The sequence below is a fragment of the Thamnophis elegans genome, chromosome 14, assembly GCF_009769535.1.
Source record: "Thamnophis elegans isolate rThaEle1 chromosome 14, rThaEle1.pri, whole genome shotgun sequence".
NCBI classification, from domain to species: Eukaryota; Metazoa; Chordata; class Lepidosauria; order Squamata; family Colubridae; genus Thamnophis; species Thamnophis elegans.
In genome coordinates this window covers 11104136-11128441 of record NC_045554.1, presented here as the reverse complement: position 1 = coordinate 11128441, position 24306 = coordinate 11104136, and the positions used below count along the sequence as shown (strand labels likewise).

Genomic DNA, 24306 nt, shown 5'->3' with positions numbered 1-24306 from the left:
GAGGCTTGCAATATTTTTGGGGAGGTCTTATTATTTTTGAGGTGCAGGAGGCTTGCAATATTTTTGGGGAGCTCTTATTATTGTTGAGGTGCAGGAAAGGGCAAGCGTGGGCATCTCATGGCTGCTGCTGTGTTGCAATATTTTTGGGGAGGTCTTATTATTTCTGAGGTGAAGGAGGGCTTATTTTCAGGGGAGGCCTGCGCTCAAAAGCTCGATTGGGCTTATTATCCGGGGAGGTCTTATTTTCGGGGAAACAGGCTACGTTCAAATTAACCATGAATGATGGCCAGAACTCATTAGGTTTGTATTTCACATCAAGCCACATCAGGTGGTTGCTATTGATAGGTGTTGGGTAGAAGTCACAATGAAGTTGGGTGTGTTGTGTTGTTGGCGTGAGGACACAGCCCTGTGATGTCACGCCTCCCAACCGATGGGGGTGATAGAATCCGATTCAAACAGGATATGTATTAAACGGACACCATCTTTTTTTCCTTGTGATCCAGCATCGTCTTACCAAATTCCTGGCTCTTAAAAAGTTTGGCGTTTTCCTCCAGGAAGATCTTTCTTTCCTTCAGTCCAACTGATGATGGGGGTGGGTGGGGGAGAAAGTGTTTTGCTGCGCCTTAACCTAACCAGAATGTAGCTGAGCCGCTGAAATCACCTGTCATGAATTCAGTGGAGCAGAAAACTAGTAACTCACATTAGGTTCAGGAGCCAAGCAGAGGTTCACCTACAGCATTCTTGCAGAAAATGAGCCATCAAAGACAGAATCCAGGCCCAGTTTCAGAATCAAAAGCCGGAATTTCCGTAAATCTATGTCAATTAGAAACAGCCAATTAGGCTGAGTTAATATGATCATATCCAGTCTCTACTACAGTGTTTCTCAACCTTGGCAACTTGAAGATGTCCGTACTTCAACTCCCAGAATTCCCCAGCCAGCATTCGCTGGCTGGGGAATTCTGGGAGTTGAAGTCCGAACATCTTCAAGTTACCAAGGTTGAGAAATACTGCTCTACTATAGCCATTCTAAAGCATCAGTAACAGCTTATTCCTAAGTATATCTTTACTGTGCGGTCCTTGATATTCTCTGGATCTGGTTATTTTCCTGAAAACCTTTCATTACCAAACTAGGTAGCTGTTCTGACCTAGGCTTCCCCAAAAAGCAAGAGGAAGAATCCTGGTCGCAACAAAACCCTTTTTATTAAATGAATGTGAATTCCTCTCATTCACATTCTGCAAAATCCCGGCGAACAGTCTTTCAAAGGTGAAATTATAACTCCAGACCTTATCTAGCTTGGAAAGCTGCCATGTAAATATTGTCCAAACGCAGTGCTGTGCAAGGAAAGACTGGGCACAGAGTCTCTGAGATTCACGGACAGATCTTCACACTCCTGAAACAAATGAATGAATGAACAAATTGTCTCCTGCAAAAGCCCACTCCCCTTTCGCTCCTCTTTTAGGAGGGGCCGTTCACCGTCCACCTGTGGCCTTACTCCCAAGTCGACCCTGATTTCTCAGCTGTTCCCTTTGTCTGGTGACTCTGCGCATGCGCACACTGGGAACAGGCTCCAGCTGTTCGTCTGCCTCACTGATGTCCGACTCCGAAGGCAGCTGATAACTGGCATACGGCCCTGGCCCCGTCTCTGCCTCCGACACAGAGCCCTCATCAGAGTCTTCCCCAGACTCCAGGACCGGCCCAGGTTCCCCCACAACCTCCCCACTGTCCGACTCTGCTGTCAGCTCCGCTGGCGGGCCACAACAGTAACGTCATCAGACACATCAGTTATTTAGTTTGGGAATGAAACATCTGCAGGAAAACAACCAAGCACAGAGAGCACTAAGGATTCCAGAGTTCAACCCATCTTTTCTATTGGCACTTGCATATAAACAAAGAGCAAACCCCGCTCCTTTCTAGCACTGATGATGTTATTTAGTTTGGTAATGAAATGTCTGCGAGAAAACCACCAGGCTCAAAGAGTACTAAGGCCCCCACAATTTAACCTTGAACTACAAATATTCTCTTTTTTTTTTCAAATGAATATAAAGGTTTATTGCAAGCTTAAACTCTTTACAATAATCTGAGTTTCTAATGGTCAAAGGAAATTGGTGGTAGGTAAGAGTCAATGGAATTTAAGGCTGGAGTTAGATCTCTTGTGGGTCCAAGGGGACTCAAGACTCATTGCATATTTGACCGACCCCATCAAATATTCTCTTCTATCTGACTTGCAAGGTGATGTGAACTTTGCACTGAAAGCTAGCTGCTCTGAATGTGTTCAGCCTGGTAATCCACAGGGCATAGTGTACAAGCCAGATGGTTTCCTAAGCATGCCCAGCCAAATGCGTGTTTATAGTGGAGCATATGCAGCTACTCATCATGACATTTCCTAGGATCTCCCCCTCCAATCCCCCCCTTTTTTTTTTGCAGAATTAGCAAGAGAGAGAGAGAGTTGGTGACTGTGGATATTTCATTCAATTAACAGAATAACAGAGTTGGAAGGGATCTCGGAGGTCTTCCAGTCCAACTTCCTGCTCAGGCAGGAAACCCTGCACCATTTCAGACAAATGGGTGTCCAATCTCTTCTGGTGCGGGAGCATCCACAGCTTCTGGAGGCAAGCTGTTCCACTGATTAATTTTTCTGTCAGGAAATGTCTCCATAGTTTTAGGTTGCTTCTCTCCTTGATTAGTTTCCACCCATTGCTTCTTGTCCTGCCTTCAGGCACTTTGGAGGATAGTTTGACTCCCTCTTCTTTAGGGGCAGCCCCTGAGATATTGGAACACTGCTATCCTGTCTCCCCTAATCCTTCTCTTCATTAAACTAGACATACCTAATTCTAGTAACCGTCCTTTATACGTTTTAGCCTCCAGTCCCAATTGTGATGTACTTTCCGTGGAAGGATGGACATGTTCCTGAAGAGGAGTTCTCCTTCACGAGAGAACATGACAAGCTCAGAGAACATCAGGGACCCCTCAATAAACGCCACCCAGCCTTTCAACCACGATGCTTTGTACTTCCCCAATCCCACCAGTTTCTGCTAGTCCAGAATTGGCTGCCAAGAAACACATCTAGTGCCTGGAATGGTTACAGGAACTGGGCCTGGCTAGTCTAGGGAAGAGAAGGACCAGGGGAGACAGGATAGCAGTGTTCCAATATTGGAGGGGCTGCCACAGAGAGGAGGGGGTCAAGCTATTCTCCAAAGCAACCAGACAAGGAATGATGGATGGAAACTGACCAAGGAGAGATTCAACCTGGAAAAAAGGAGGAACTTTCTGACAGTGAGAGCAATCAACCCATGGAACAGAAGTTGCCTTCAGAAGTTGTGGGAGTTTCATCACTGGAAGCTTTCAAGAAGGGACTGGACTCCCATCTTTCAGGAATGGTGTAAGGTCTGCTGGATGGGGGTTGGACTAGGTGACCTACAAGGTCCCTTCCAACTCTGTTAATCTGTTAAAGCCTTGTTCTAATTCCCAAATGGTGGTTGCATCTTAGGCAAACTTTTTGTATGCGAGAGCTGGCGAGCCACGCACAATGGCGGCCTTCTTCTGCTGACCCTGTTAGCAGACCCTCTCAGCCTTTAGGGGCTAATTAATTAACCAGTCCCCCCTGCTTCCTTCATCTCAACTTCCAGCTCAAGCATCTTCATCCGTTTTTTGCCTCCCAAATCTCTCTCTTTCTCTTCCTAGGAACAACCCCCCCCCCACTTTTTAGTGGACGAGGGGAGGGCGGTGTGTGTTGCAAGCCAGTTCAATTGCACAAGGAATTCAATCCAGGAGAGAAAAGAGAGGAAGGGGTGAGGGGGGGTGTTGAGAGGGATTGCAAGCTTAATTGAATCCATTCAAGAATTAAGAAAAATTGTTCCATTCAACTCAGGGTCGGTTTCAAACGGGAGAAAAGAGGAGACTGGGGACAAAGGACGTTTCCCAGAATCTATCTTTGTTAAGGGAGTCTAGCTAGAGAGGTTTTCTTTTCTCTTGCTAAGTTTTTTTCGGAAAAGTAAGCCAAAAGGAAAAAAAACCCAGCTCTTTGTGCTTGGGAAAACTTTAATGAAGTGCCCAGGAAAATGGGCACTTCTGATGTGCGTGAAGGATGTGCCTGGAAAATGCAGAGTTTGGAGACCTTGTGTCCCTGTTGACCAACCAAGCTCTGGATGCAGGAATTCTCATGTATTCCCATGTATTTCAATATTAGGTAAAAGGTAAAGGTTCCCCTCGCACATACATGCTAGTTGTTCCCGACTCTAGGGGGCAGTGCTCATCTCCGTTTCAAAGCCGAAGAGCCAGCGCTGTCCGAAGACGTCTCCGTGGTCATGTGGCCCGCATGACTCAACGCCGAAGGCGCATGGAACGTTGTTACCTTCCCACCAAAGGTGGTTCCTATTTTTCTACTTGCATGGAGCCGAGGTGGCGCAGTGGATAAATGCAGCACTGCAGGCTACTTCAGCTGACTGCAGTTCTGCAGTTCGGCTGTTTAAATCTCACCGGCTCAGGGTTGACTCAGCCTTCCATCCTTCCGAGGTGGGTAAAATGAGGACCCGGATTGTTGTTGGGGCCGATATGCTGACTCTGTAAACCGCTTAGAGAGGGCTGAAAGCCCTATGAAGCGGTATATAAGTCTGCTATTGCTATTGCTATTTTTACGTGCTTTCGAACTGGGACTAGAACTCCCTGTCTCCTGATGATTGGCCCAAAGTCACTCAGCTGGCTTTCATGCCTAAGGTAGGACTACTGTAGAACTTAATTGTCTTGGTGATTGGTCCAAAGTTGCTCACTTGCCTTTCCTGGTGCGAACTGGCAGGAACCCACCTCTGGCATGTGTGAAGCAATAAACTACTGTTGAGACCCTGGAAAGTTTTGCAGACCCTGGAAAGTTTTGCAGAGAAAAGCTACGGAGATGTTAAGGATACTGGAGGCGAAATTACAGAGATAGATGATTGCAGAAATTGGGTATGTCTAACCCAGTGGTAGTCAACCTGGTCCCTACCACCCACTAGTGGGCGTTCCAGCTTTCATGGTGGGCGGTATGGGTTTTGTCCGATATTGAAGCACTTTCCTTTTTAAAATTTAATTGACTTCCCTACTTTATAAATCACCATTACTGTGGAACCGGTGGGCGGTTAGATAATTTTACTACTAACAGAGATACAAAAGTGGGCGGTAGGTATAAAAAGGTTGACTACCCCTAGTCTAAGCTAATGCAGAGAACAACTCGGTGTAGTAACGTATTAGCCGTCTTCTAGTATTTGACGGGCTGTCACAGAGAAGCGGGGGTGGTCTTATCAATCTCAATCCTCCAAAGTGCCTGAGAGCAGGAAAAGAAGTTATGGGTCGAAAATCACCAGAGAGAGATCCGACCTAGAATTAAGGAGACATTTCCCAACAGTGAGAACAATTAATCAGTGGAGCGGCTTCCCTCTGGAAGTTGTGAATGCTCCATCACTGGAGGTTTTCAAGAAGAGCCTGGACAGCTGTTTGTTTGGAATGGCATAGGGCATTTTTGTCATTGCATGCCAAAAGAACACGTGCATGTAACAGCATGTGCGCACGAGTGCCTGCACCCATAATGCAATGCACGCATGACACCCCACACATGCATGCATGACCCCCCCCCCCGTGCATCTTCCGCCCCTGTGCCCTGTTTTGGGCCATGCAGACCTCCCTGCAGCCTCCTGGGACCAAGAATGGGCTGCAGGGGGGAGCGCACCACACCTCCGGCATGTAATCCCCACGCACGTCACCCATTTGCGGCCCACCCCTGTGCATGCGCAGCAAAGATCCGAAGACCACCTGGCCGGTGGGAGGTGTGCGCGTGGGGGTGACAGCACACATGCCCACAGAGAGCTCTGCACCTGTGGCTCGTGTTCTGTAAGTTCACCATCACGGGTATAGGGTCTCCTATTTGAGCTGGTGAGTGGAGTGGAGGACCTCTAAGGCTCCTTTTTAATGTTTTCATGTTCCATCTCTTTTCAATGTTCCATCTATTCTATGCAAACTGGCTGGGGGGAATTCTGGGAGTCCACACATCTTAAAAGTTGCCAAAAGTTGAGAAACAAGTTGAACATGTGGAATAAGAACAAAACGTCCTGAAATGGAAGCCATTGGATGGCCATTCTCTCTCTCTTTACAAACAGGGCTGACTGAAGTGCAGCTTTTGCCCGAAAACGAACGTCAAGAAAGATTTTTAGATTTTTAGAACATTCTGTGGGCCTGAGGTACAATCCCTGCCACACGCATAGCCTCCTGTTCAGCTTGGATTACACTGAGACTTAAGGGAAATGAAAAGAAACTTCCCAGGCTGGGCGGCGCCAAGATTGACCTGAAAGAAAATGTTCGTAATCCAAACTACCACTTTGTTGTGGCCCACCAGTGGTCAGTGGAGCTGGCGGCAGAGTCGGACAGTGAGGAGGTTGGGGAGGAACCTGGGCCAGTCCTGGAGTCTGGGGAAGGCTCTGATGAGGGCTCTGCATCAGAGGCAGAGAGGGGGCCAGGGCTGTATGCCAGTTATCAGCTGCCTTCAAAGTCAGACAGCAGTGAGGCAGACAAACAGCTGGAGCCTGTTCCCAGTGTGCGCATGCACAGAGTTGCTGGAGGAAGGGAACAGCTAAAGAATAGAGAGCTACTTGGGAGTAAGGCTGCAGGTGGACGATGAATGGCACCTCCCAGAGGAAATAAAAGAGGAGCCAAAGGGGAGTGGAGTTTGCAGGAGACAACTAGTCCAATTCATTAGGGGGAAGTTCTGTTCCTGATTTCTTGCCAAGTAATTGCTGCTACAGTGTGGAATTTGGAAGATATCAGCCTGGCAGCTCTCCAAGCCTGATCAAGGCCTGTAGTTGTGAAATCTCATGAAAGACTGTTGTCCGGGACTTTGCTGGAAAGGAATTCCCTTTAAACTAAATAAAAGGGGTTTCATCAGGACCAGGAGTTGGCTTCCTGCTCTTGGGAAGCCTCGGTCAGAACACACTTGTCTGAGTTTTGGCAGAAGAGCCGTAAATGGGAAAGGGGGAGAGGAAGGGGCATGTGTTTAAAAAGTTAATGAGGAGGTACAAAATCTGTTTTATTTGCTGGACAAGTGCACGCAGGTGAAGAGGCTGAGGGACCTGCCCCTGACCATCACCTGCCATGAAAGGGCTGGAATTTTAAGGATGGAGGCCAAAAGCGAACAGCTTCCTAGGCATGGCTGCTGGTCATCCATTTTCACATCAGCTCAGCTGGATAGCTCTTCATCCTTCACCAGAACAGGAACGTGCTCTCCGCTTTCACACAACAAGGAATACACAGCACGGATCGCCGAAGCTTTAGAACTCTCCGGAAAGCGGTCGTGTTCTAGAAGAGGAAGGAGTTCCATTTCCATAGCCTGCATAGAGGACAACAGCCAGCATTGGAAAAGATGTAATAGTGGTAACAGTTAGACAGACATTTTGCCCCCACAGTGCTGAAAAGCACTCCGAGTGGTTTACAATGCCAGCAATATTGCCTCCAACAATCTGGGTCCTCATTTTATTCACCTGAAAAGGACAGAAGGCTGAGTCAACCTTGCGCCAGTCAGAATCAAACTTCTGGCAGTGAGCAGAGTCAGTCTGCAATACTGCATTGGAAAGGATGGATGGATGGATGGAAGGAAGGAAGGAAAGAAGGAAGATTTTAAAGAAGAGATTGGAAGGGCAGTAGCACTTAAGACTTATATACCGCTTCACAATGCTTTTACAGCCCTCTCTAAGCAGTTTACAGCGTCAGCCTCTTGTCCCCCAACAATCTGGGTCCTCATTTTACCAACCTCGGAAGGATAGAGCCGGTCGGGATCAAACTCCTGGCAGTGGGCAGAGTCAGCCTGCAATACTGCATTCTAACCACTGCGCCACCGGGGCTCTTAACAGTCTGCTAAGTGCTGATAACCATCTGTATTGCCTAGGCCAGAGTTTCTCAACCCCAGAGGTGTGAACTTCAACTCCCAGAATTCAGTGCGCTAACAGGAAGCTCTTATTCTCCCCACCTTCCTAAAGTCCAGCAGGATTCAGAGCTGAAGGTTCTATGGTGGACTTCCCATCCTGGTGAACCCATTGTGACACCCACTGCGTTCTAACCACTGCACCATCCGGGGAATGCAATAGAAAACAGGCTGGTTCAAATAATCTGTGGCAAACTCATGCTGACCAGGGTGCGTGGGCCTGCAGATAGGATGAGGTCATGTCCAAACCAAGAATGAGATGTGGCGCTCCTTCCATGTTAAGTTTTATTATTATTATTATTATTTCACACCTGTAGACAAAATCTTGCCAGACTTGAGTACTCTGCTGTCTGCATCTCCAATATAGGCAGTCCTCAACTTAGAACCATTTGCTTAGTGACCAAAGTTACAACAGCCCTGAAAAAAGCCCCTTCCTTCCTCTTTCCTTTCCTTCCCCTTTCCTTTCTTTTCCTTCTCTTCCTCTTTCCTTTCCTTTCTTCCCTCCTTTATTATTTTCTCATATAACTCAAAGTGGTGAACATACATCTAATATTTCTTCCTACGACTACTTTCCCCACAACAACCCTGTGGACTGAGAGTGTGTGACTGGCTGACTGGCCCAAAGTCACTCAGCCAGCTTTCATGCCTAAAATGGAACTAGAACTCCCAGCCTCCTAGTGATTGGCTTAAAGTAACCCAGCTGACTTTCATGCCTAAGATTATACTAGAAATCCCAGCCTCCTGGTGATCGGCTCAAGTCACCCAGCCAGCTTTCATGCCTAAGGTGGAACTAGAACTCCCAGTCTCCTAGTGATTGACTTAAAGTAGCCCAGCTGACTTTCATGCCTAAAATTGTACTAGAAATTCCAGTCTCCTGGTGATCGGCGCAAGTCACCCAGCTTTCATGCCTAAGGTGGAACTAGATCTCCCAGCCTCCTAGTCTGACTTAAAGTAACCCAGCTGACTTTCATGCCTAAGATTGTACTAGAAATCCCAGACTCCTGATGATCGGCTCAAGTCATCCAGCCAGCTATCATGCCTAAGGTGGAACTAGAACTCCCAGCCTCCTAGTGATTGGCTTAAAGTAACCCAGCTGACTTTCATGCCTAAGATTGTACTAGAAATCCCAGCCTCCTGGCGATCAGCTCAAGTCACCCAGCCAGCTTTCATGCCTAAGGTGGAACTAGAACTCCCAGCCTCCTAGTGATTGACTTAAAGTAACCCAGCTGACTTTCATGCCTAAGATTGTACTAGAAATCCCAGTCTCCTGGTGATCGGCTCAAGTCCCCCAGCTAGCTCTCATGCCTGCCACATCTCCTCTCTAAGTTGGCTCCAGAGTCAGGAACGGTCAGCCTGGGCAAAAATAAGAGAGGTGGGAGCAAAATTACCGTCTGGATCTGAAGTTTCTGGTCCAGCATCGCCACCTGCAGTTTTAAAGCCTCCATCTCTTTCAGCTCATCCAAGCTGGAGTAAAAAAGAAGTCGGGGAGGCCCCAGTAAATCCGGATCCGAGCAGGTTTGCTCTCCAAGGGAAGCGTGGCAGAAGCCCAAAGAATCACGGTCATTGTCCTCCTTGCCATTCATGCAGAGCGAGGCAAACTCTGCATGAGACACCAGGGCTGTCGGAGAAGGAAAAGCATCTTTAAAAGCATCTAGCTGACAACCCAGCATTGCCTGGGTATTTATTTATAGAGGGGAAATGTCCGGACCAAACGTAATTTCTAATGTTGGATTTTCCCCCCTTACCAGAGGGAGCTCCCTTGTGGAGTACTGTGAAGTACGTTACCATGGCAACTCCACTGCGCTGCACAGTAGAAGCCATTTTACAGCAGTACAGTAGAAGCCATTTTAAGGCACAACAGGCTGCATCTTAACAGAACAACCCACCCCAAGAGGTGCTAGGGGTATCTTACCCCCACAATATTTTTCTCCAGTAAGCCAAATTCACTTAACAACCATGTTATTAACTAAACTGCTCTAATCCAGGCTTCCCGAGAGCCTGAAGCAAACTCCTTGTCCTGACAAAAACCCCTTTTATTAATTGACTGTGAATTCTGCTCATTCACATCCAGCAAAGTCTTTCAAGGGAGGATTTACAGTCACAGACCTTCTCTGGCTTGGAGAGCTGCCAGGCCGATATCTGCAAAACTTGGCAAGGAGCCTCAGAGTCACAAACCAATTAAGTGAACTGATTGTCTCCTGCAAACTCCACTCCACTTTCGCTCTTTTGTTTCCTCTGGGAGGGGCCATTCATCGTTCACCTGTGGCCTTACTCCCAAATCAACCCCTGTTCTTTAGTTGTTCCCTTCGTCTGGCAGTTCTGCGCATGCTCACACTGGGAAGATGCTCCAGCTGTTCATCTGCCTCACTTAATGTCTGACTCTGAATGCAGCTGATAACTGGCATACGGCTCTGGTCCCCTCTCTGCCTCCGACACAGAGCCCTCATCAGAGCCTTCCCCAGACTCCAGGACTGGCCCATCTTCCTCCCCAACCTCCTCACTGTCCGAATCTGCTGCCAGATCTGCACAGCACAAACAAACTACAGTAATTTGCTGAACAACCGCGGCAAGAAAGTTGTAAAATGGAGCTGCCTTCACCTAACAAATGTCTCACTTAACAACATTAATTTGGGGCTCAGTTGTGGTCATAGGGTGAGGACTACCTGTATGAGGAGAAGCCAAGGAATCCAGAGGAAGTAGGTTAAACAAAACTGTGTATAAGGGCATTTTTTAAGTTCTAATGACGCCCTTGAATCGTAACTCTCACCTTCTCGCATCTGGTCCAGTTTGCCGAGATGCTGCTCTACTATCTCTTGTAGGGCCTGCAAAGTCACAAGGCTTTCGTACTCTCTGACCCAGGTTGGGTTTTCTCCAAGTGCCTCTGAGAAGGAAGACATATGAAGAGCGGCTGCAGGATCTGGGTTTGGCTAGTCTAGAGAAAGGAAGGGCTAGTGGGGACAGGATAGCAGTATTCCAGTATTTAAGGGGCTGCCACAAAGAAGTGGGGGTCAAATTATTCTCTAAAGCACCAGACGAGGAGGACAAGAAGCAATGGTTGGAAACGAACCAAAGAGAGAAGCAACATGGAATCAAGGAGAAACTTCCTGACAGTGAGGACAATTAACCAGTGGAACAGCTTGCCACCAGAAATAATGGGTGCTCTGTCACTGGAGGCTTTTAAGAAGAGACTGGACAGCCACTTGTCTGGAATGATATAGGTTCTCCTGCTTGAGCAGGGGGCTGGACTAGAAGACCTCCAAGGTTCTGTTCTGCTCTATTCTATTCCTCATTCCAGTATTCTATTCTATTCTATTCTTCATCCCAGTATTCTATTCTATATTCCAGTATTCTATTCTATTCATTCCAGTATTCTGTTCTTTATTCCAGTATTCTATTCTTCATTCCAGTATTCTATTCTATTCTTCATTCCAGTATTCTATTCTTCATTCCAGTATTCTATTTTATTCTATTCTATTCTATTCTATTCTTCATTCCAATATTCTGTTCTATTCTTCATTCCAGTATTCTATTCTGTTCCTCATTCCAGTATTCTATTTTATTCCTCATTCCAGTATTCTATTCTATTCTGTTCTATTCTATCCTATCCTATTCTCTATTTGGGAATTCTGGGAGTTGAAGCCCACAGGTCTTAAAAGCTGACGATGTTGGACACTCCTTCTTTAACCAATGACTGCAATGTTCCCAGGCTCCCTTGCAGATCCATGCCCAGATGGGCATGAAGACATTGACTCAGTGGCCCCTTCTCACCTGGGCTTTCAGCTTCCATGTGCTGAGTGATGAGCAAGTGAAGGTCACGTAGGTGCACCAACTCCTGCTTCACCTCCGCTGGGGTGAAGGCTGGCGTAGGAGAGAAGAACTGACCATATGCTTAAGGAAAGGGGACAACACTGTGCACTGATGATGTTACCTAGTTTGGTAATGAAACGTCTGCAAGAAAACTATCAAGCTCAGAGAACACCAAGGACCCCACAGGCTTCCTCTTCCTGCTGTCCGCAAATCTCACCTAGCACTGATGATGTTATCTAGTTTGGTAATGAAACGTCTGCAAGAAAACAACCAGGCTCAGAGAGCACCAAGGACCCCAGAGTCTTCCTCTTCCTTGCCTGCCTCCTCCCCTTACACTATCAAGCTCAGAGAGCACCAAGAACCTCACAGTTGTCACTTCCCCCCCCCCACTTTATATCTACAGCAGTTTTTGCAAGTTGAGGTTCTGCAGATGTATCAAGACTCCAAGCCCGAGAATTTCCATTGGTCTGGGGAATACATTACATACAATATGGGTCACAATATGAAACATATTTTTGTTAGTTGCAAAGTCATCGCGTCCCCATGGACAATGTTCCTCCAGGCCTTCCTGTCCTCTACCATCCTCTGGAGTCCATTTCAGCTCATGCCGACTGCTTCGGTGACTCCATCCAGCCACCTCATTCTCTGCTGTCCCTTCTTCTTTTGCCCTCCATCGTTCCCAGCATGAGGCTCTTCTCCAAGGAGTCCTTTTTCCTTCTCATTAGGTGGCCAAAATCTTTGAGTTTCCTCGTCAGGATCTGGCCTTCTAAAGAGCAGTCAGGGTTGATCTCCTCTAGGACTGACCGGTTGGATGGCCTTGCAGTCCAAGGGACTCGCAGGAGTCTTCTCCAGCACCAGAGTTCAAAGGCTCCATTCTTTGGCACTCAGCCTTCTTTATGGTCCAACTTTCACAGCCATCCATTGCAACTGGGAAAACCAAAGCCTTGACTATGCACACTTTTGTTGGCAGGGTGATGTCTCTGCTTTTTAGTCTGCTGTCTAGATTTGCCATCGCTTTCCTCCCCAGGAGCAAGTGACTCTTTTAATTTCTTGGCTGCAGTCCCCATCTGCAATGATCCTGGAGCCCAGGAAAGTAAAATCTGTCCCTATCTCCATTTCTTCCCCATTATCTATTATGAAATTTATTGCATATTAAAATCTGTATTGCTTAGAAACAAAACAGAGATTGAAGTGAGAAATCAATAAAATTGGAGCAATTTTGGGAAGCCAATGGAGTTTGAATGGAGTTAAACAACCCCATTCAAAGCCTAAGGAAATGTATTTTGGCAATTTTTGTTTTTATTAAAAAAAAAGACTAAATGCAGAAATAACAAAATCCTATGTCAGCACCAGGAAAAACCAGACAGCTAAGCCCTAGTCATACCTGCAGATACCTTTTTCTTCTTCTGCAAAAGGCCAAATTAGCAAAAGGATACAGTTGCTTGCAGCTTCTCTAAAAACTGGCTCTTGGTGACAGCTGCCTCGGGGACTGTTTTCAAATCCCGGCATTTCTCCAACAACCTTTGTATCAAGAGGGAGAAAAGTGAGAAATAATAAGCCCCCAAAAACCGCCCCCTGGGATACGCTCCAGTCTTTAGACCTGGCTTGTTACTGCCTGAAGAAGAGATTGAGATATTCTTGCCAGTTACACTTACACTATTGGCAGAATTGTATATTGTGAAGAGTTCTTAGGGGTTTTTAATTCCATGCAGTGCAAGATAGCAATAGCACTTATATACTGCTTTACAGCTCTGTACAGCCCTCTCCAAGTGGTTTACAGAGTCAGCCTCTTGCCCCCAACAATCTGGGTCCTCATTTGACCCATCTCGGAAGGATGAAAGGCCGAGTCAACCTTGAGCTGGTCAGGATGGAACTGCTGGCAGTCGGCAGAGTTAGCCTGCAATACTACATTCGAAGTAAAGAAGGAAGGACGGAAGGAAGGACGGAAGGAAGGGCAATAGCACCTAGATTTATATACTGCTTCATAGTGCCTTTACAGTCCTCTCTAAGTGGTTTACAGAGTCAGCCTCTTGCCCCCAACAATCTGGGTCCTCTTTTACCCACCTCAGAAGGATGGAAAGCTGAGTCAACCTTGAGCTGGTCAGGATCGAACTGCTGGCAGTTGGCAGAGTTAGCCTGCAATACTACATTCGAAGTACAGAAGGAAGAACGGAAGGAAGGAAGGGCAATAGCAATTGCCCTTAGACTTATATACTGCTTCACAGTGCTTTATAGCCCTAAGTGGTTTACAGAGTCAGCCTCTTTCCCCCAACAATCTGGGTCCTAATTTTACCCACCTCAGAAGTATGGAAGACTGAGTCAACCTTCAGCCTGGTGAGATTTGAACTGCCAAATTGCAGGCAGCCGGCAATCAGAGAAGTAGCCTGCAGTACTACACTCTAACCACTGCGCCACCGAGGCTTTAAGATTTCTTAGATCAGGGGATCTCCAATCTTGGCTGCTTTAAGACTTGTGGACTTCAAGAAGTATTGATTGACTTCAGTGGTCAAAACCAAAAGAAATGCTACAATGCTGTCTGTATGAGGTTCCTGACCAGTGGTGGGTTTCAATTTTTTTTAGAACCTCTTCTGTAGGTGTGGCCTGCTTTGTGGGAGTGGCTTGCTGGCCATGTGACTGGGTAGGAGTGGCCAACTTGTAAATGTGGTGAAACTCACTTAACAACGCTCTTGCTTAGCAACCAAAATGTTGGCTCAGAAACTCTGGCATTTGAAGCATGCAAGTCTTAAAGCTGTCAAGTTACAAGACCCTTGCACCCCTAACCCTTTAGGGAAAAACCCAGGGGTGTTCAAACTTGACAGCTTTAAGACTTGTGGACTTCAACTCCCAGAATTCCTCCTCTCGCTCTTCATCTTGATGGTGTGCGGACGGGCAGGGGGAGGGAGCTGGAACCGGTTCTAAATGGCACTGTAGATTTGTGGAACTTCTTCTACAGAAGAGGTTAGAACTGGCAGGAACCCACCCCTGTTCCTGACCCACCTCTGAAGGCCGCAAAACTAAGGTCACAAAATCCCTTTTGAATCCTACGTCCCTTCTGCAAACTCCCCCAACCTGGGTCATCCAACCCAGAAAGGCCCTCAAATTTCTCCCACCTTTCCTAGCGACTTGCGGATTAGGCTAATTTGGATAAGGTTACCTGGAATACTTGGAGAAAGCTTTCTGATACGGAAGGGGCAGTTTTAGCGAAGACCTGCAAAACAAATAAAAACTGCTTGGCATTATCGTCCTTGGTAAATGCACAACCCACCAATATTGGAAACCAGGAGAAATCTTAGCCAGCTCCCAGATGGAAAAAAAGACCAGAAAATTGGTATTATGCAAAATGAGGACAATTGACTGAAACAAATTAGGGATCAAAGTCAAATGCATATAAAAAGGTTATATAATGTATTAATAGAAATGGATTCTGAAACAGAATTAGTTAAAGACTGTATGATAAAGTGGGCACAAAATTTTGAAGAACCAATAATGCTGGATACATGGGAAAAGATATGGGTAAGAAATGTAAAATTCACGCAAGCCCAAAATCCGAGAGAGAATTTTTATAAGATGTTTTATAGATGGCATTTAGATCCTAAAAAACTGGCTTGCATGTATCCGAATTTGCAACCTAAATGCTGGAGATGTGATTGTGTTGATGCTACATATTACCATATATGGTGGACTTGTAAAAAGGTTAAAGCATTATGGATAAAAATATGCAAAATATTTTTAAAAAGAGGATAAAGTTTACCCCTCAGTTATTCCTGTTAGGCATAACTACTGATTGTACTGTTATAGAGACTAACTTGATTTTGTACTTAATAACGGCAGCAAGACTGTTAGTGGCGCAATACTGGAAGAAGGAAGATTTGTCTACTATTCAAGAATGGACATTAAAAGTAACAAACTTAGCAGAGATGGCTAAAATATCAGCATATCTTAAGGATCATTCAGATGAGAAATATAAACTGGAGTGGAGAAGATGGATTGACTATATTCAAAATAAATACGGGACTAAGAAATTCCAGATAGTTTATGACTGAAAAAGCGAGGAATGAGATAATCTGTTTAGAGTTAGCCTAACAAAAGAGGAGTTAAAGCACAAATGAAAGATGATACTAAATTTCTTTTAGTTTATTTTAGAATATGTTTGTTAAAGATTTATACCCTGTATTTGCTCTGGGAAGTCGGGGGGGGGAGTTTGGGGGGGGCTGGATTCGGGTGGGGAGGGTGGGAGATAAATATTTGTAAAAGCTTTTTTTAAATTTAGCTCATTTTTGAATTGGATTTTTGAAAAGTCAGGTAAGCAAACCGCCATCGGTCACCCCTCTTCTGCAATTCTGGCGTGACTATTACACAGTTTTGAGATCATTCTCTTTGCCCTCAACTAGGAAAGCAATTCTGACCAGTTTCTTTGTTCAAATTAAGGCCTTCAGGGAGCTCCAAAAATTCAACCAGCCAAATTCAACTAGCAACCTGTAAGCAATTTTGTTTTATTTTATTTTACGCTTCCTTTTCTTTCCTTTCTTTCCCTTCCCTTCCTTTCCTATTTTCGCATATAACTCAAGGCGGTGAAGATATCCAATCCTTCTGCTATTTTCTCCGTGACAACAACCCTGTGAGGTGTGTTGGAGAATGACTGCCTGACTGGCCCAAAGTCATCCAGCCAGCTTTCATGCCTAAAGTGGGACTAGAATAGCAATAGCAATTAGACTTATATACCGCTTCATAGGGCTTTCAGCCCTCTCTAAGCGGTTTACAGAGTCAGCATATTGCCCCCAACAACAATCCTGATTCTCATTTTACCCACCTCGGAAGGATGGAAGGCTGAGTCAACCCTGAGCCGGTGAGATTTGAACAGCCGAACTGCAGAACTGCAGTCAGCTGAAGTAGCCTGCAGTGCTGCATTTAACCACTGCGCCACCTCGCAGTAGAACTCCCAGTCTCCTAGTGATTGATTTAGTCACCTAGCCAGCTTTCATGCCTTTAGGTGAAGCAGTAGAAGTGATGTGCCAGTGCCTGGAGGCTGTCAGGGTCTGGATGGGAACGAACAAGCTGTCGCTCAATCCTGACAAGACCGAGTGGCTATTGATGATGCTCCCTCCCAAAGATGGTCCAGCTATTCCATCTCTCAGCCTGGGGGGTGAAATTATACGCCCCTCAGAGAGGGTTCGCAATTTGGGAGTCCTCCTGGATCCGCAGCTGACTCTAGAACATCATTTGTCGGCTGTGACCAGGGGGGCCTTTGCCCAGGTTCGCCTGGTGCACCAATTGCGACCCTATCTGGACTGGGAGGCCCTTCGGATAGTCACTCACGCCCTCGTCACCTCAAGACTGGACTACTGTAACGCGTTCTACATGGGGCTGCCCTTGAAGAGTGTTTGAAGACTTCAGCTTGTCCATAACGCAGCCGCGCGAGCGATTGTGGGTGCACCTCGGTACACCCACGTTACACCTATCCTCCGCGAGCTGCACTGGCTGCCCATTGGTCTCCGGACACGCTTCAAGGTGCTAGTCGTTACTTTTAAAGCCCTACATGGTATCGGACCTGGTTACTTGAGAGACCGCCTCCTGCCAGTCACCTCCCAAAGACCTATTAGATCCCACAGACTAGGCCTCCTCCGAATTCCATCTGCCGGCCAATGTCGGCTGGCGATTCCCCGGGGGAGGGCCTTCTCTGTGGCTACTCCGGCCCTCTGGAACGATCTCCCCGTTGAGATCCGGACCCTTACCACCCTTCCGGCCTTCCGCAAAGCAGTTAAGACCTGGCTGTTCCGGCAGGCCTGGGGCTGAATTTTTCAGCCCCATCCGAGGTTACGACTGTTGTTGTATTTTAAATTTTTGTTTTCTATTTTTATTTTTGTACCCCCTCCCCTTCTGACTGTTAGCCGCCTTGAGTCTTCCGGGAATAGGGCGGCATACAAGTCAAATAAAACTTAAACCTAAACCTAAAGTCTCCTAGTGATTGATTTAAAGTCATCTAGCCAGCTTTCATGCCTAAAGTGGAACTAGAACTCCCAGTCTCCTAGGAATTGACTTAAAGTCACCTAGCCAGCATTCATACCAAGAGTGGGACTAGAACTCCCAGTCTCCTAGTGATTGACTAGCATATAATGTAAAGCTTTCTCAGTTTGGATTCAAGGGCTTTCAACCATGGAATTTGGGACTTTTGCCTTTCAGATATTGCCTTCCTACTCCTACGTGCTCCAGCCCAGTCAATGGAGCCAAGGTTTAGGGAAGGTTTACCCCAGATAATCCTCTTATGGAAGGACGTAAACTGTGTGGCAAACTTAGCTCGCAAAATTGCTTTGGAAGCTTGAGATGTGGCTGGCTTCCTTTGCCTTGGCAGAAGGCATCGACATGTTTTATCCAAACAGATCTTTAATCATCTGCTCTGTTCATGGATGCTTTGATTTCTGTTACGAGGAAAAACCTAAAAGTTGTAAAACATTTGGGCTGCTATTTATAGTGAGAGGATAAGGGCTGTTAGGTGCAATAGCATCAGCCTCATGAGTAAATTAGGAAACAATCTTTTCTACAGGATATCCTGCAGGAGAATTAAAAGGAGGATTCACCCCCTAGATGGACAGTTGGTCAGATTCACACACTCACCAGCATCTCAACTGACAACAAAATACACTATGGGGGGTCCTTCGGGCTCTCTGTTATAAGGTTGTTTCCTTGCAGATGTTTCGTTATCCAACTAGGCCACTATTGTGGCCCACTAGCGGAGCTGACAGCAGGTTCGGACAGTGAGGAGGTTGGGGAGGAACCTGGGCCAGTCCTGGAGGCTGGGAAAGGCTCTGATGAGGGCTCTGTGTTGGAGGCAGAGAGGGGGCCAGAGCCGTATGCCAGTTATCAGCTGCCTTCGGAGTCAGACATCAGTGAGGCAGAGGAACAGCTGGAGCCTGTTCCCAGTGTGCGCATGCGCAGAGTTGCCAGACAGGTCTGTGACTGTAAATCCTCCCTTGAAAGAGTTTATTGGATGTGAATGAGCAGAATTCACAGTCTATTAATAAAAGGGTTTTTTGTCGGGACAAGGAGTTTGCTTCATGCTCTTGGGTAACCCCTTTTATTAATTTACTGTGAATTCTGCTCATTCACATCCGGCAAAGTCTTTCAAAGGAGGATTTACAGTCACAGACCTTATCTGGCTTGGAGAGCTGCCAGGCTGATCTTTGCAAAACTTGGCAAGGAGTCTTGGAGAGTCACGAACCAATTAAGCGAACTAATGGTCTCCTGCAAACTCCACTCCCCTTTTGCTCCTCTTTTATTTCATCTGGGAGGGGCCATTCATTGTCCACCTGTGGATTTACTCCCAAGTCGACCTTTGTTGTTTAGCTGTTCCCTTCATCTGGCAACTCTGCGCATGCGCACACTGGGAACAGGCTCCAGCTGTTCGTCTGCCTCACTGACATCTGACTCTGAAGGCAGCTGATAACTGGCATATGGTCCTGGCCCCCTCTCTGCCTCCGACACAGAGCCTTCCCCAGACTCCAGGACTGGCCCATGTTCCTCCCTCAACCACTGTCCGAATCTGCTGCCAGCTCTGCTGGCCACTGGTGGGCCACAACACTATCCAGCTCATGCTCGGTCAGGTCCAAAGGACAAGCAAATCTCTATCAGATGGGAAATTTTGGGAGGTGGGATGGGCGGCAACCTACCCATTTTGTTGAAGAGTGCAGGTTGGTGGTTTTGTTCCTTGTCTCAGTGGGTCTGTTCCTGAAGGACACGTCCCACCTGAAGGTTCCAGATCTGGATTGACCTCGGGGACTTGAGGACCTCTTCCTGCAGAGTCCCCTCCCTCAGCAAACCAAGGTGGCGTCGTTGTGCGATATGGACCTTTGGGTGAGCCCAAGCGCAAGCCGGATTCTGCAGCAACATGGACCTTTTTGGGACTGTCCTTGCCTGTCTTTGCGCACTTTGGAGAGGCAACCCCCGCTGGCGACAACTTCTTCCCAGCTGTTTTGGAGGTTCTGGAGCTCCGTCCGGCTGGTATTTTCACGGGTGGCCTTTTCACCACCGCATCAGTTTTGTAAGGAGCCTTCAACATATAGGCTGTGGGCTGTCTGGATGCCACCGGCTTTCTACTCGCAGGAGGCATCTGGGGGATCCTGGGGACCTTGTCCTTAGGGTGACACGCAGGTGGTTCCGAAGCAGCCTGGCTCGCCGGCTTCTTATTTGAAGTTCCGGAGACTTTGGTGGTCTCACATGGCACTTGGTGGAATTTGGACCGGACTCGTAATGCTTTCTCCAAAGCTTTGTTAAGCATTTCCAGGTCCTTAATCTCCTCCGCTGAAGGTTCGGTTGTTTCTACAGGTGAAGGAAGCAAGTCAAAATGGATCATCGTTTCCCAACCTTGAGAACTTTATGATCGTGTGGACTTCAACTCCCAGAATTCCCCTGGCAAGCCTTGCAACTTAGGAATCTGCTTTCTATGGATCCACAGGATGTTTTGTCATTTAATGACCCCATTAATCCCTTGCAGGATGGGGTCAGGGCAACTGAATGGAGCTGAGTGATTTACTGGCCAGCTGCCTTTCCCTGTTGCCAACGTGGAGTTTTGTTCAGCAGATATAGTCTCATTGTGCCCTGAGAGAGAATTATCTGCCTCTACCTAGGATTGAACTCACAGCCTCCTGACTGTGAGGCGAAAGCTTCACCTCTAGGCCACTGCACCACTATGGATCCACAGCACTGAATCCATTTATTTAACAATTGGATTTATACATTTTGTGGAACTATATATTTTTTTATTAATTAGACTTGTAACTATAATGTGCCTTATTTGGTTTTTTGCTACAAGTGTGACAATTCAATCAATTATAATTTAGCAATTGTATAATGCTAGCAAATGGCGGTTTGCTCAACAAGCCATCGATAAACAAACCATGGTTTACTGGAATTCATCAATCTAGGAATAGAGTATGACTGTAATGAAGTAGCATAGACTTTGAGGTCTTCAATCAAAGGCCCAGGACTTTCTATAACTAGGAAAAACAGACCAAGAACTGATATGAAGCCAATAAAGTGGCTGATAGGAATTTGTTGTTGCTGAACTGGAAAGTAAGATGGGAGGTTTTTATGGGTTTTTACTAGGTACAGGTAAAGGTTCCCCTCGCACGTATGTGCTAGTCGTTCCTGACTCTAGGGGGCGGTGCTCATCTCCGTTTCAAAGCCAAAGAGCCAGCGCTCTCCGAAGACGTCTCCATGGTCATGTGGCTGGCATGACTAAATGCTGAAGGCGCATGGAACACTGTTATCTTCCTACCAAAGGTGGTCCCTATTTTTCTACTTGCATTTTTTACGTGCTTTCGAACTGCTAGGTTGGCAGAAGCTGGGACAAGTCACGAGAGTTCACTCCATTAGGTGGCGCTAGAGATTCGAACTACCGACCTTTCTGATCGACAAGTTCAGCATCTTAGCCACTGAGCCACCGCGTCCCTTGTATGGGCTTTTATTATGGAGTTTTAAATGTTGCAAGCTGCCTGGAATCACCTATGTGCGGCTATATATTTGGCAGCTATATAAACTGTTTAAATGAATACATAAATAACAAGGGAGACTAATAAAGAATGATGCTTCCTTTACCATGTTTCTCAGTTTTGGCGTCTTCAGTAACAAGATCTTCTCTCTCAGAGTTCCTAGCACAGAAAAAAGAGAGTGTACACATTCAGCCAAGAACAGATGCTCCCCATCACTTCTTCAGCATCATCCCAGTTTTTATAGGTGGTTCAGGCGTATAATGATTTCATGTGGGCAGAAACCTAGGAAAGACTGGGAGATTTGTGGCATTGGGGTAGTCATTGTTGGGATGACTTCCTTCCATGAGGAGGAGGTGGAGGATTGGAAAAAGAAAGAGAAGAGGGACAAGAAGGAGGAGAAGGAGAGGAGAATGAGGAAGAGGATTAGTGAAGAAGAGGAGAGGAGGAGAGAAGAAAGAGGAGAAAAGAGACAAGGAAGGAGAAAGAGAGGAGGAGGATTGGAAAAAGAAAGAGAAGAGGGACGAGGAGAAGGAGGGGAGAATGAGGAACAGGATTGGTGAAGAAGAGGAGGAGGAGAGAAGAAAGAGGAGAAAAGAGTCAAGAAGGAGAAAGATAGGAAGAGGGTTGGAAAAAGAAATAGAAGGGGGTCAAGGAGAAGGAGGAGGGGAGAAGAAAGGAGAAAAGAGACAAGGAAGAAGGAAAAGAGAGGAGGAGGATTGGAAAAAGAAAGAGAAGAGGGACAAGGAGGAGGAGGGAGGGGGGAATGAGGAAGAAGATTGGTGAAGAAGAGGAGAGGAGGAGAGAAGAAAGAGGAGAAAAGAGACAAGGAAGGGGAAAGAGAGGAGGAGGATTGGAAAAAGAAAGAGAAGAGGGACAAGGAGGAGAAGAAGGAAGGGAGAATGAGGAAGAGGATTGGTGAAGGAGAGGAGGAGGAGAGAAGAAAGAGGGGAAAAGAGACAAGGAAGAAGGAAAAGAGAGAGGAGGAGGATTGGAAAAAGAAAGAGAAGAGGGACAGGAGAAGGAGATGGGGAGAAGGAGGAAGAGGATTGGTGAAGCAGAGAGGAGGAGGAGAGAAGAAAGAGGAGAAGAGAGACAAGGAAGAAGGAGAAGAGAGAAGAGGAGGAGGGTCCCATTCTTTGCTTCCCTTGCACTAAACTGAAAGGTACCCTTTAAAATTACACCCAACTTACCAGTCCCCAAGAACTGCACGGCCCTGTTGAATTTTCTGCTGGAGTTTTGCCCTCTGCTCTGTGCAATCTTCCAAGGCTTGGGTGAAGAGGGAAATCAACCTGGAAAGAGCCAAGAAAAGGCTGTTTTTCCTTAACATCCCAGAAGGAGCTTTGATTTCAATTTCCCAGCAGGATAATAGACATGGTAGGGACCTTGGAGGTCTTCTAGTCCAGCCCCCTGCCCAAAGATGGTACCAATAGCGATAGGCACCTTAGTTGTGAGCCCAAAATCCAAGCTTTGCTTGGAGCCGCTTACTTCCTGCAACAAGACCTTTCACACCCTCAAACATCAACATCTACCTACATTAGGTGGACAAAATGCCCAACCCAGCCTAAACATCTGGACGACTGTGCAACACAACTATAGCGAGACGGCAGAACAGAAGAGAAAGAACTGGGGGGAAATCCCAAAATATTTCTTGTTAGTTGCGAACTTGTGTTTAACCCATCGCGACCCAATGGGCAACGTTCCTCCAGGCCTTCCTGTCCTCTACCATCCTCTGGAGTCCATTGAAGCGCACGCCGACTGCTTCAATGACTCCATTCAGTCACTTCCTTTTTTAACCATCCCCTTCTTCTTTTGCCCTCAATCTTTCCCAGCATTGGACTCTTCTCCAGGGAGTCCTTCCTTCTCATTAGGTGGCCAAAGTATTTGAGTTTCACCTTCAGGATCTGGCCTTCTAAAGAGCAGTCAGGGTTGATCTCCTCTAGGACTGACCGGTTGGATGGCCTTGCAGTCCAAGGGACTCGCAGGAGTCTTCTCCAGCACCAGAGTCCAAAGGCCTCCATTCTTTGGCACTCAGCCTTCCTTATGGTCCAACCTTCACAGCCACACATTGCAACTGGGAAAACCATAGCCTTGACTATATGAACTTTTGTTGGCAGGGGGATGTCTCTGCTTTTTACTGTGCTTGTCTAGCTTTGCCATAGCTTTCCTCCCCAGGAGCAAGCTTCTTTTGATTTCTTGGCTGCAGTCCCCATGTGCGATGATCTTCGAGCCCAGGAAAATAAAATCTGTCACTACGCCCATTCCTTCCCCATTTATTTACCAGGAATTGAGAGGACCAGATGCCATGACCTTAGCTTCTTAATGTTGAGTTTCAAGCCAATTTTTGCACTCTCCTTCACCCAGAATAGAAAGCCTTGCAAATCGAAGTGGGGTGGCTGGGCCAAAAGAAAGCAAGGACAAGGACCAATAAGGTATTTTGGGGTGCAATCACAAAAACATCTGGAGCATCACTTGAACAACTCTGAGCATGGACAAAAACCGGAGTGGCCAAGTGCAAAAGGCAGTTTTACTTGGAACACTTTGCATTCCACAATAAGATCTCTAGCATTATTTAACACTTAACAAACATCCATACCTGCCTATCCCAGGTGTTTAAGAAAGACTCAACAGGACCAAACAAATGCAAAATCCAGAGTAAACATCTGGCTGCCTGGATGACCAACCATCATTATCATATTTTAAAAATAATAAGCAATTACCTCTGGGCACAATCAGCGGGCAGCATGAAGAAGGCGGTGGAAAGGCTACAAAGAAGCAATTGCGAACCGCGCAAAGCGCCCCGTTTCGCGCAAAGCGGCGAACTCACTTCGGTTCCCCAGCAAAAGGAGAGAGAGCCACAGAGTGTCTCATCCCAGCCTAGAGCGGCCCTCCCCATTCCGTGCTCCTAGAGATAGTAAAAACAACATGGCCCACTTTTTAAGCCGCTCTTTTTCTTCAGGAGGGCTATTTCTAGGGTGGCTGACACTTTTTAAATATATAGATATGATATATGGAGCAATAAATGATTACAAATAGGCCCCAGTAGCGCTCTGTCGGACAAATATTAAAATAACTCG

The 24306-nt window shown here is 46.6% G+C and overlaps 1 protein-coding gene across 1 annotated transcript; it reads right to left on the bottom strand.

The window, feature by feature from the left end:
- Positions 1 to 7042: 7042 nt before the first annotated feature.
- Positions 7043 to 24091, bottom strand: TEDC2 (tubulin epsilon and delta complex 2). Its single transcript, XM_032230291.1, has 10 exons — positions 23950 to 24091; positions 22423 to 22521; positions 21339 to 21391; positions 19412 to 20060; positions 14902 to 14955; positions 13184 to 13268; positions 11709 to 11817; positions 10708 to 10821; positions 9329 to 9558; positions 7043 to 7349 (listed from the first exon to the last, which is right to left on the bottom strand). The coding sequence occupies exons 1-10, from the start codon at positions 23973 to 23975 to the stop codon at positions 7200 to 7202; spliced, it is 1569 nt and encodes a 522-aa protein (XP_032086182.1). The 5' UTR covers positions 23976 to 24091; the 3' UTR covers positions 7043 to 7199.
- Between the last annotated feature and the right edge of the window lie 215 nt (positions 24092 to 24306).

What these genes read in the sequence shown, in the direction of transcription:
- TEDC2 (XM_032230291.1), bottom strand. Translation starts at nt 23,975, where the DNA reads ATGCTGCCCGCTGATTGTGCCCAGAG. An exon ending in GCTTTCTCCAAGTATTCCAG is followed by an intron (nt 13,269 to 14,901) that starts GTAACCTTATCC and finishes CTTGATACAAAG; the next exon opens with GTTGTTGGAGAAATGCCGGG. An exon ending in ACTGGACCAGATGCGAGAAG is followed by an intron (nt 9,559 to 10,707) that starts GTGAGAGTTACG and finishes CTTCTCCGACAG; the next exon opens with CCCTGGTGTCTCATGCAGAG.